Source organism: Antechinus flavipes, chromosome 1 (genome assembly GCF_016432865.1).
Source record: "Antechinus flavipes isolate AdamAnt ecotype Samford, QLD, Australia chromosome 1, AdamAnt_v2, whole genome shotgun sequence".
Taxonomy (NCBI): domain Eukaryota; kingdom Metazoa; phylum Chordata; class Mammalia; order Dasyuromorphia; family Dasyuridae; genus Antechinus; species Antechinus flavipes.
The window spans coordinates 117965236-117978666 of NC_067398.1; the positions used below are offsets into that span (position 1 = coordinate 117965236).

General features: G+C 35.9%; 1 protein-coding gene across 1 annotated transcript in view; it reads right to left on the minus strand.

The window, feature by feature from the left end:
* The window catches only part of SLC45A2 (solute carrier family 45 member 2), a 64317-nt gene that overhangs the window by 393 nt on the left and 50493 nt on the right, over nucleotides 1-13431 (minus strand). Inside the window, exons 5-6 of the mRNA XM_051989499.1 lie at nucleotides 12330-12453; nucleotides 5568-5773 (exon numbers count right to left, since the gene is read on the minus strand). Coding sequence (XP_051845459.1) covers nucleotides 5568-5773; nucleotides 12330-12453 — 330 coding nt within the window. The remainder of the gene's footprint in view (nucleotides 1-5567; nucleotides 5774-12329; nucleotides 12454-13431) is intronic.

Here is a 13431-nt window from a genome sequence, read left to right on the forward strand (position 1 = left end):
TTGAGGACTTCTGGGAACAATCTCCCTGATTAAAAATATCTCTTCTGCCAGCTTCTTACCCTCCTGACATTTCACCATATTAATTCATTTTCACTTGTACCATTTATTTCATAGTATTAAAGTACTGGGTCTTTAAAAATATTAATATTCCCAGGAGAGGTCACACTTTACCACAAGTAGATGTAGGAAAACTTTTTTTTTTTATAGTTTCCTTTCTCCTGTCCACTCCCCAAATACCAACTCGGAAATAAATCATTCATGGACAAAACAAAATTAAAAAGTAAAAATTTACCTGTGTCAATTGAGTAGGGGTAATTGGTATAGAAGCCATTTGAATGATTTAATAACAAATCAGGAGTCACATCGTGTCTGGTTTTAAAACTAGAGATTCAAAGAACCATAACATCACAGATCTAGAGTTAGAAGAGATTTCATAGACTATCTATTTGGACCCCCACATTTGGCAGGTAAAGCCCAGACCAAAGAAGTGATATGTCGGATGTTACCCAGATGTAGGTAGCAGAGTCAAGATTCAAATTCAGAGGCCCTGACCTCAAAGCCAGCATAACTGTATCACTCTGAAGTTCTATCTTTACCATCCAGTGAAAGAGACCACTAAATAAACCTTCTTTGTTGTTATTATTTTCTTTAACAACCAGTTTCCATAAAATTGTTGGGTCTGACTGAGGAGTCAGGCCAATTTAGTCCTTAAGTTAGCTTGAAACCCAGTTTGGTCTTTTTCCAAGCCAACTTTTTTCATCCTCAAAACAAAGCCATCCTGAGCTTCCAAGTTCTTCACAGGGAACTATTTAATCATGGTGACAATAATTATAACAATAATAATAATCTCTTACATTTGTATAGTACTTTCCATTTAAAAACACTATTCATATGTATTATTTTATCCTCACAAAAAACCCATAAGGTAAATAGAGAAGATTGTCTCCATATTACAGTTGACAATGTTGGGAGTTAGAGAATCTTAAAAACTTTCCCAAAGTCAAATAATTCTTTTTCTTATACAATTAAGTGCCATTACATATGTAGTAGTTAATTTTCCAAATAAATCCCACTCACTCAGAGGCAGCTGGTACAGTGGATTCAATGCTAATCATTAGAGTACCACATCTAGAGACAGGAAGCCCTGTCATCAGGGTTCAAATCTAGAATTCAAATCTAACCTCAGACACTTACTAGTTGTACAGCTCTAGGCAAGTCACATAATCTCTCTTTGCTTCAGTTTCCTCAACTGTATAATGGGTATAATTATAGCATTTAATCCATAGGTTATTGTGAGGATCAAATGAGATAATATTTGAAAACAATGCTTAGCACAGTGGCTGACACAAATAGGTGCTATATAAATGTTTCTTTCTCCTTTCCATCATACAGCAATACAGAGGATCTACCCAGAATGGTAGTACCAAATGCAAACGAACTAAGGAGATAGGAGTGAACATACAGTGACAATAATTCTAAATTAGTTCATTACTCATTTTTCCCCCCATCCTTCACTAGTAGCCTCTAACAGGCAATTTAAACAGACTTAGGGCTTGTGATTGGATTTAACTTAATCACTAGGTTCTTGTTCAATCATTTCAGACATGATCCCATTTGAGGTTCTCCAGTAATTACTGGAGTAGTTTGTCACTCATTTTACAGATGAGGAAACTGAGGCAAATAAGGTTAAGTGACTTGCTCATAGTCAAACAGCTAACAAGTGTTTGAGGTTGGATTTGAATTGCAAGATGAGTCCTCCTGACTCCAGACCTGGCACTTTATTTACTGCATCACCCTGATGCCCTTACTTGTCTCTATTCTCCAGAAATAAATTATTGTTGAAGAGCTATAATATACCCTTTGGGGAAAAAAAGGTGCTTCTTTTACTTAAGAAGCTATTCAAACTCTCGACCTCTGTTTTGGTAGTATTAGCATCCCTTTATTTTCTATTTATTTATAGGAATACATGTCATTTCTGTTAGAGCTTGTCATTCTAAATCCGGAAGCCAGGAGTCTTCTTTTGATGTTTTTTCCTGGGGTACAGGCACCTTGAGTCAAGACCCCTGTTTGTCTGTTTCTCTCGGTAATTGATTAAACAACAGAAGAATTGGCCCAGGAGGTTAGATTAAGAGGGAGAGTCACTGGTGAGGAGATATTTACTCAGGCTTGGCTGATTTATTTCTTATTTAAGAATGACATTTGCAGTTCCTCCATGTTTTGACTTTGTCTATAAAAATATCATAGGAAGAAGCGAGCATCCTTACATTCAGGCTTCTTTCAGTTGTTATTCATGAATATTATGAATAACAACATATTTTATGTGTTATGAATTTCAGTATCTCCAAACTATTCGAAGATTTCTGAATTTTGGTCTTTAGTGGAAGGTATAGAATGAGCATTATTAATTTTTTTTTACTTTAATATTACCTTATTTTTCCTCAAGTACATGTAAAAACAATTTTTAATATTCATTTTAAAATGTTGAGTTCTAAATTCAATCATTGTTAATATTAAGTCATACTCAAATTATTTCTCCATTTCTATTAAAAATAGAAAGAAAAATATATCAAATATTTATGCAATAATATATAAATTATTTCCAAATAAAGATGAACTCACATAACCATTGCATCTGGTTACAATATACCTTTTTTCATGATGGTTTAATAAAAGCAGAGCAGTTGACTAAGTAAAGGGAGTAGTTAAGAACTCTTATTTTCTAGAAACAAGATCTATGTGATCAAGCTCTCAGAGCAGTTAACTTCAACTTGTTAAGAAGGAAGAGAATGGGAAGAGGGGAAGATGAGAAGAAGAATCTGTGTATTTCTACCTCACAAATGGGGGAAATGATACTTTGTTCTTTAAACTGTCTCTGAAACCATTTTGCAAATACTGGAAGGCAAGGGTAGTTTTCGTGATCCCTGTAGTTACAATTTTAAACAAAAATATAGATGAAGTGATATTAACATTTGGATGGGAGAAAATTTTCCTTTAGGAATTTGGTCTTCAACAGTTTACCCTTTTGCCGAGTAAGCTGATACTTCTAAGTTCTGAATGATTAGTTCTACAGAAGTCACTCTATTTTTGGAATAAAATACTTGACATGATGGATTTGTGGTGGAGTATTGTACTGGAGGATTTCACCAGATGTGACCAGCTGGATGCAGCTACCTCATTATCCTGCCCTAGGGTGCACTTAGTATGAAAAGTTTAGTTCATTTTGTTAGTGTCAAAATCAGCCAAATCAAGTAGAAGAGACAATCCCTTTAATGAGGTGAGCAGCAGACTTTAAAACATGATTGAATTCTGATCACAGAAAAGAGGGCAGTGAATCAGATCAGATCTTTTCCTCTCTTATTCATTCACATTCTTTGCGTCCAGTAAATCTTTCTTACACTTGAATTTCAAGTGGCCCCGAGTATTTTAATTTATTGATATCTGACAATCTGACTATAATGATGGGATGACTTTCCAAGGTGGCACTGTTCCTAAAAAAAAAAAGTGCCAAGATCCTTGGATATGTCACAGAAATGATGTCTGGATTTCTTCTTTGAATTTACCAAATGTTGATCTTGGACAAGAAAGTGGAGGTAGAAGTGAACCGTGGTGCAGGAGGAAAGAAAGTGGATTTGCACATGTCCAGAAGGCTGACATTCATTTCTCATCCTCATTCTCTGCTAATAAGAATCTTAGATCCTGCTCCCCTGGCACCAAGGTCTCTCTAACTGGTAAGGCTTTTGCCTTGCCTTCCCTGGAGCCAGGCCTCCATTCTACTTCCTGGCTATCCACATACCATGTTATACTCCCTCTTTGTGTTGGTTATTGTTCAGTCGTGTCTAACTCATCTGTGAGATTTTCTTGGCAGAGATACTGGGGTGCTTTGAATTTCCTTCTCTAACTCATTTTACAGATGAGGAAACTGAGGCAAACAGAGTTAAGTGACTTGCCAGCTAGTAAGTATCTGAGGCTGGATTTGAACCCAGGTTCTCCTGGCTCCAGACCCAATAGTCCACTGAACCACCTGGTTGTTCTCCTGCTTTATGCTGCCTTCCCTCATTAGCATGTAAGCTCCTTACAGGTAGGGACTGTTTTGCTTGGTTGTATTTGTATCTTACTTAGCACAGTTAAGATCTTAAAATAAATGATCTATCTCTCTACCTATCTATATGTAAATTTGAATTTTTCTTTTCTAAATTTTTTGTTTCATCTCTCTAAGAATTACCCTGCTAAGGAAACTCATTCCACCAATGCAGACTGACAATTGTTCTGCAACTTATGGTCTTAAACAGTGAATGGAGGTGGGGCACTGAGATTAAAGTGATTTGCCTACATTTTTAAATGCAAGTGTTTCTATTTGGAAGGCCAAGTTTATGGCAGTTATTCCACAGTGCCTCTATGAATATATTGAAGATGGACAGGCAAGACGAACTAATCAGTGAATAAATAGGGTAGGTGAACATGATCTTTTCAGCCAGCTTCCTTTTCCATCCTGCATGCCTGGAGAGATCAGAAGCAAAAGACTGAAACACTGAGTTACACTATTAAGTGAGACAAATTTGTCTGGAGCTGTCCTGACAGCCATCACAATTAGAAGTTTTACAAGAGGCTCTACTGATAAAGCTGGTCCAAAAATGGTTAGCAGCTGAGGAGTAAAATGCAATTTTCATTGTCATATAAAAAAATTGTTCCCTTACTCATCTAACTGCTTCAAGCCACTTGTTTTTCCCACTAATTACTGGTCCTGATAATGACACCTAGTTGCACAGTCTGTGATGGTCACAGTCTAATCACCCCTCCCATGGACATTCCCAGAGATGGCTGGGATCTTAATGCAATGCAAAGTCATATTGTCTTTCCATTGAAATTCTAGAACCAATTACTTATGATATCAGTTCAGAAAACAGACTTAGAAGGACATGTAAATTGTCTTCAGGTATTCAAGTATTTCATGTGGGAGGGGAACTATGTTTGGTCCCTAAATTACAAGCAATACCTGGAACTTTCAAATCAAAGTAAGGTTTAATGTAATGAAAACTTCTTAACATTAGCGCTATCCAAACTTCCAAAGTCTAAAGATTCCTTTTTCATTGAAAGTCTTTAGGAAAATCCTGGCTGACTATTTCTTGAAAATTTGTAGTGAAAATTCTTTTTTAGAGTTTGTCGTAGCTGACTTCTGCCATCTCTTATGATTCTGTGATTTCATGATCTCTGAGTCTCTGTTTATTCATCTTGCAGATAGGAAGAATGCAGGTAGCATCTAACTTAGAGGATTGTTTTGAAGTGCAAACACGATTGCATTAATATACAGTGTTTTTTGCAAACTAGAAAGTGCTGTACAAATATGGACTGCTGCTCATGTGAACAAGGCATTTTAAGATGTTATGATCATTTTTAATATGGCTGGATGTCTGGGTCGGGAACCTGAGCCACTATGGTTTGAAACTAGCCAGGATTTCTGCTACTCCTCTGACCTTTTCAATAGCTTCACCTTGCAGGGCTTATAAAACAGCCTCCTTTCCCAGGACCTCTCAAAACCATCTTCCAGAAGCTAAGATTCAGAGACTTACCTCTTCCTCCCGATGGTATTCAGCAATAAGTTGAAAGGGCACGGTGTACAGAGTGCTCGACATCACTCCAAAGAGGCCACACAGGACCAGAGTGGAATAGACATTGGGAAAAAGTCCAATAAATCCAGTCCCTAGGCCAAAGAGCAGATATCCCATGATATAAAGACCTTTCAGTCCCACATAGGATAATAGAACTTTCTGAAAATCTGTGGAAAGAAGAAAAAAAATTATAGGTAGCCTGGCCTTCAAAAAGGAAATGATTTTAAGTAGTCTTGCTTTGCAGATTCATATTAGGAGAATAGTGGTCAGGAATCAAAGTTTAGCTTTATTTTGGCTTGAAAGACACAGCTTAGAAAATCACTTTTTTGTATCTATCTTTCAAAGGAAGGACCACATACAAATTTTCAAGTTGCTTAAAAGCAAACAGGAAGACAGGGACACTAAAACCTGGAAGGAGGGGAGACCAGGGTAATTGGAGCAAAAGCTTGAACCTCATATTCCTGGTGGAATTGGACCAGTGTTTTCAGTAGTAACTCTGTCTTGTAGAGGAGGTGTGGAAGACTGCACCAGCTTCAAGGATTGGGACAATTCATCAGCTTTTCATAGACTGTACTCAGTGCAAAATGAAGGGAAGAGTTAATGATTATTTAATGGAGTTGAATAACGGGTAGTGATTCCTCTTGGATTTCTTAATGCTTTTTTTTAAGTTTGAGTTTTTTAATACTGAATTTTATTGCTTTTTTTGAAAAAGTACTTAATTCCTCATATTATTTTCTTTTTTCATTTTAATCTTTTTTACATTGTCTTCAAGACTGTAAAGCTGTTTACTTCCTATCTGCAAGATGAATAAATATTACGTTACTTACTTTACTTTACAATACTTCCGTTAAATTTCATAGATCTTATTGTTTTATTGCTATTTTCAAAATTATTCTGATTATCTGTGCTTTCTCCTGAACCTCTTCTTCTTTTCTGTGAATTTTAAAATGTTTGAATGATTTTTTTCTTTATCACTATTGCTAGCTTTTTCCCTTTTGGCCTCCAATTAAACACACACACACACACACAAACTTGTAACAAATTCCCTTATGAAATTACAAGTTATTATTTCCTATTCTATGGCATCTATATGGTTCATTGGTTAGAGCACCAGGCCTGGAGTCAAGAAGACCTGAGTTCAAATGTAACCTCAGATATTTACTAGTAGTGACTCTGGCCAAACCATTTAAATTTGTTTCAGTTTTCTCATCTGCAAAATTAGTGAGAGAAGGGAATGGCAAACTACTCCAATATCTCTGCCATGAAATAGGGTCACAAAGAGTTGGACATGACTGAAACAGCAGAACAACAAAAATTCTGCATTATATTATATGAATATTTGTCATATCCTCAGACTAGACTACAAACCCCATGAGAATGAGAATTATATCCTATTTAAATTTTATATTTGAGGTAGATCTGGCATGGTACTCTAATGATAAGAGCTTATTACATGTTTGTTGAACTTGCACTTGAATGTGAATTTGAATTAGAGCATTTGATTCACAAAATTTTCCTTTTCCCTTAAGGAAGAGGAAGGTTAGAATGGAAGAGACAGGCCCTGAATTATCTTGTTTTGTGCCTCCATAAGAGAGAAGATGGAGATCTGGACTTTGGAATCAGGTAAACCTGAATTCAAATCTTTCCTTAGTCACATACTGTGTGAGCAATCAATTAACTTTAACAACCTGTGAGCAGGTCAATTAACTTCTGTCAGTCTCAGCTTCCTCATTTATAAAATGAGAATAATAATAACACCTACCTCCCAGAGTTGTTTTGTGGATCAAATGAGATAAGCTTTGTACTCAAGAATCTAAAGTCACTGTATAAATGCTAACAAATTAGTTAGATAAAGAAACTGAAATTCAGAGATAGCTTTCTATCCACTGCTGAAGGCTGCATCTTCACAAAAGCTTACATTTCTATATTTTTAGGTTTACAAAGCAATATCCTCACAAAAGTCCTGTAAGAAATGTAGAGAATGTCTAGCCTGAGACACTTGGCAAAGCTATGTGACTCTGGGAAACCCGGATTGCCCCTTTAAAATTTTTTAAAAAAAACAACAAAAAAGGATAAATGTACATCATATAGCTTTATTATCTCTATCAATGGAAGTCGAAATTTAGAGGGGAAAGTTAATTGCCCAATTGTGACTAAGTCACAAACCTGGATCCTAAAGGTAGGCTGAACTATATTTTCAGACTTGCGGTCTAGGCCTCTACCTACTGTACTCTGCTGCCCCTCTAATAAAAATACTACTTTAAAAAAAATTGGTCACAAAGTCATTACTTTTGAACTCAAGAGAGTGTCATGTAGGGATGTTTTTTGACAGTCTTTGTCTTCTCAGCCTGAAGAGACTGATTTTTCCTAGGTTCAAGTCTTTATGTTTAGCCTTCCTAATTAATTTCTCCTTTCACTTCAAAGACCCTCTCCCCTTTTTCTTAATCTGTCTCTCCTTCCTCTGCTCTCTGTTTCTGTCTGTCTCTCTCATTTTCCTTCTGTCTTTGTCTCTGTCTTTCTCGCTTTCATTCTTTCTCTATCTTGGGCTCTTTTATTCCTTCTTATTCTGCCTCTCCCTTCTCTCTCTTTGTATCTCCTTTCTGTTTTCTTCTTACTTTCTGCTTTGTCGCTTTCTTTCTCTGTCTCTTACACATCTTCTATGCTTTTCTGTATCTGTTTATCTCTCTGTCTCTCTATTTCTGCATGTCTGTCTCTCTCTCACACACAACACACACACACATGATGAATAATGAAGAAACTTCAACAGTTCCCCTTCTGTTCTAGAATGGAATTTTCTACATCTATCCAGCTAACCACTTAGCTCCTCTTCCCCTAGGAGGTCAGATGCTTAGTTTCACCTTCATTTGGAGTCACAATGCTTCAGATCATTTTGATGAAAGCCAGGGCTTAGGAAATGACAAATTGGCAATGTGTTTCTTCCATTAATTTCACATAGCATGTATAAAGCTTACCCCAAGGTCAGAAGAACAAAATGAAGCTAATTAAGTTTTTGTTGCTGTTGCTACTACTGCTGATTCTTGTCAGATTAGATATACACACATCATTATTTAATGACAAACTTCTAGGATCTGGGGGTCTCTTTTTGACCAATGAAATGTACTTATATAGGCAAAGAGGCCAGGAAAAGAGTACACCAACGAAAGAAAGTGAATTTTGGAGATATAAAGACATTCTGTTAAAAACCACAGTTGCAACGACAGCTTAGACAAAACTACTCAGCATTTGTCAGAGGAATATTTAATTCTTAATTCTGATTCTCACTTGGCTACTGATGTGCCATAAGACACTCTTTTAATTACATACTCTTTTTCTGCCTCAGTGGCTCTAAGAGGAGGCTGTATTTTCTGGGTTGATGAGCAAAAGGGCTATATAAAGATCTCAAAAATGAAAAACTCTCTAAGAAGAGGGAAGGGGAAGAAGAGAGAAAAACTTGGAACTCAAAATCATGTAAATAATGAATGCTAAGGGAATCTAGGTGATGTAGTGGATAGATCATTGGCTCTAGAATCAGAAGGATCTGAGTTCAAATCCAATCTCAGACACTTGACACTTATTATCTGGGTGACAAATCACTTAACCTCAATTTAGGTTTTTTTGCCTCACCAAAAAAAAAAAAAAAAAAAAAGGAATGCTAAAAATTGTCTTTACATATGATTGAAAAATAAAATAATGTTTTAAAAAGAAACAAAAGAAACACTCCGACTCATGATAATGGTATAGAAATGCCCAAGTGGCAGGTCATCAAATACAATAGCCATGAAAGATGATCAAAATAGTAACCATACTGAGCATTGGAATGAGATAGATCTGAGTTGGAATTATTAAATTGATGAGCCCATGATATCCTCAGGTTCAGTGGAAGAGAAAGAGCACTGGACTTAGAACCAGATAATTCACATTTGAATCCCAGCTATGGGCCTTCCTTGCTGTGTGGTCTTGGACAAGCCATATCATCTCTCAGGGTTTATTTTATCCCATATAAAGAAGGAAGAAGGATTCACTACCTACTTCAAAGGGGAATTGTTAGGAAAGTACTTTGTGGAACTTAAAGGGCTATTAAAATATGAAATAATATTATTTTACATAGTAACTAGAATTAGATGAGCGAAGCTTTATTTCTCATAAAAGAATTTAAAATAAATGTGACAATCATCATATATAAATGGAGATACTAAAATAATTGTAGTCTTTGGATAACAGTCAAGGTGTCCAAAATCATGAAAGTGGAAGGTTATTGGTGAGGTCATCTAGTTCAACTCCTGACAAAATAGGAGACTTCTCTACAACATTCCAGGCAAGTGGGCATCCTAACTCCTTTTTAAGAGTCAGAGTGAGGTATAATGGATGATGGATTGGACCGAAGTTTGGAAAACATACATTGGAATCTTAACTCAGACACTTATTAGGAATCTGGGAAAATCACTTAATCTGTCTGGGGCTCAGATTTCTCATCTGGAAAATGAGAGCATTAAACTCCATTACCTCCACTTCCAAATCCAAGAACCTATGACCTACTATGAGAGAGAATTTGTGACTTACTGTCACATGAGGCAGCCCATTCCAGTTTTGGTTGGTTCTAATCATTAGGAAGATTCTTCTTATATAATAAACTTAAACTTGCTTATCTGAAACAACTATTTTCTTTCGTTCTGACCTCTGGAGTCAAGCAGAGTAAGTCTAATTCCTATTCCATGTATTTCACTGAATCAGAATCACAACATTTCAGAGTTATTTAAAGTTATCTAGTTCAACCCATGCTTGAAACAGAAAAGGACTTCCAAATAAATGAGAATGCTTATAGTCTATTTTCTCAAGAATTTTAAATATTTATCCCTGCCCCCTTCAATTCCTGGAAATCTTGTGAATTCACATTCTTCATGGTAAAAAAAAAATGTTAAGTAAAAGCAAATATAACTTCAGCTTAAACATTTCAAATCAATAAAAATGGAATAAAAATCAAATGAAAAGGGGGGGGAGGGAAACAATTTCAGAGCTGTATAACTAAAAGATTTTCCCCCCTCATATCCTATAAAAATTTTAGTTTTTTGAGCTTTTTAATTTTAATATTACTTTTATTTCCTGATATATCCTTCTGTGTTCCTTTATCTAGAAAGTAATCCATTTCAGGGCTAGGGACTGAGATTTCATCAATATAAGAATATTGCCTCCTGTGTAAGACAACATCCTTTCCCAATGCTGATAGAAGATTAGGAATCTCAGAAGTTGGCTGATAGAATGATAGAATGAGCTTATATCATAAAAAGACCAACTTGGAATGTTTTGCCTGGAGAAGAAAAGACTTGGGTTGAAGTTGCAGAAAAGGGGAAAAGAAGTTGTCTTTAGTATTTAACAAGCGGCCTTGAAAAAGAGATTAGACTTGTTCTATTTGCCCTCAGAGGGAAGAATTAGGAGCAGCAGGTAAACATTACATAGGGGAAAATTAGTAAGGGAAAATTTTCTAATAATGAGAAAAGTCCAGAAGTGTACCTTAGATCTGCAAACAATGTCTGAATGCGCCACTTCTACTATCTATTATAGAGATCATTCTTTTTCTGATATGGTTTGTATTCAATAGTCAATGAAGCTCATTCCATTTTTGGCATTTTGATTCTCCAGGGACTTTCCATGGACATTCAGCTAATTAATGCACAGTCAAGTCCAGAATAAGGCTCCGGCTTCCAACACTACAGTCCTGGGTTCTTTAACAGGCCACCATGATCTTTCTTGGGTCTATGACATCAGTAAGCTCTCCAGATCTCTATCATTTATAAATGTTATGCATATTATGGCTTCATTTAATTCATTGTTTAAAATAGTGAACAATCTAGGACCAGGAAGCAAAATCTACTAATGATCTCCATCCAAATTCACATAGAGTCATTAATCTATAGTCTAATATAAATATACCTAACAGAGCTGCTATCTGGATCACATTTTCCCATCTTATAAGTAGATGGAATCTCTTTTATGAGATTATCACTGACTGTGATAACTTTGGTCAAAAGGACAGATTCCTCACTGATCAGAAGATTGTGGCTTTATTTTTGAGATTCAGTAATTAATACAAAATAGAAAGTGATTTCTTTGCAAATGGATAGAACAGGGGTGGAGGAGACTATAGATATGAAATATTGTATTTACTATTAGACTCAGTTTATATTGTTTTGTTTTGTTAAGTTTTAAAATTCTACTTTATGAGGTATACCATCTTTAGACTCAGAGAAACCTATGTTCAAGTCCAACCACTAACATATACTGGCTGTGTGACCCTGGATTTGACTTAGTGCACCAAATAACTCATGAAGACTAAAAATTGCAGAGAAAAAGCTGATTTGCATTGGGAAAGGATGTTGTCTTACACAGGAGGCAATATTCTTATATTGATGAAATCTCAGTCCCTAGCCCTGAAATGGATTACTTTCTAGATAAAGGAACACAGAAGGATATATCAGGAAATAAAAGTAATATTAAAATTAAAAAGCTCAAAAAACTAAAATTTTTATAGGATATGAGGGGGGAAAATCTTTTAGTTATACAGCTCTGAAATTGTTTCCCTCCCCCCCTTTACCTAGATGACTTAAATACCTCATATCAATTTTCAGAGTGATAAAAGCAGCAGGCAAAAATACTCCTTAACCAGGCTGTATCTGTCTTTGGCATTAAGGGATGGGGAAGGCTGGAGGAAGAGAAGGATTATCTTACAAGAATACAATGAGGAAAACACTGAATTGATGCACAAGCCCCAGCATCCAACTTCCACTCCTCTTTCATACATGCGAAAACTGGTAGAATTGTGCGGAGCATAAGGATCCCCATGGTACACAATCTGAAAAAGAGAGTCAATTGAACTGTTGAGTAAAGCATGTTTATTAGTATATTTATATGATATCAGAATACCACATAGCCAAGAACACTGGAAAATCTTACTCTAATGTTTTTGTTATGCCCCATGGGAAATGTTGTACCACTGTGAAATAAAGCCTATGAGCCATTTGGGAAAAGAAGCTATTCTTGGAGTCTTCACTGTCCTCCTTGCTTTTTTGGTAGCCCCTACCTAATCTATTCTGCTACCAGATTAATCTTCTTAAAATATTAGCTCCATCACCCTCTTGCAAAACTATCAGTAGCTCCCTAAGGGCTACTCTAGCAAATTCAAATGCCTTTTTCTACCTTTCAAGGAAGATCTATTATAATCTGTCCACCCATCTTACTGTTCATCCTTCTATTCCATCATTCTCCAATTATATACTTTCCTTTGCAGTCAGACTGGTATGTGATGAAAGGAACCTTTTCTTCCTCTTAGTAGAAATTGTCTTTATTATTTTGCGTGACCTTGCCCAAGGTATGGTTTTGGGCCAGTCACTTCATATTTTTTTATTTGTTTTTTTATTTCATATTTTTAGGTCTGTTGTCTGATGTATAAAATGAGAGGAGTAGATTAGATGATCTTTAAGGTTGGAAGGTTTTATACTGAAACTAAAACTTAAATACTTTGGTAACATGATGAGAGGACAAGACTTATTGGGAAAAGCCCCTGATGTTAGAAAAGACTGAAGGCAAATGGAGAAAGGGATAAAAGAGGATGAGATGGATAAATAGTCTTATAGAACAATAAACATGAACTTGGACAGACTTCAGAAGATATGGAGGAGAGGGAGGATAATGGAAGGGTGTGGCACGCTATATGCTCTATAGGGTTATGAAGAGTCAGACATAACTTAAAAGATTGAACAACAAAAAATATCACTTCCAGATCTTATAACCAATCAACAAACATTAATTGCTCATTCTATTTAAGGCAAGC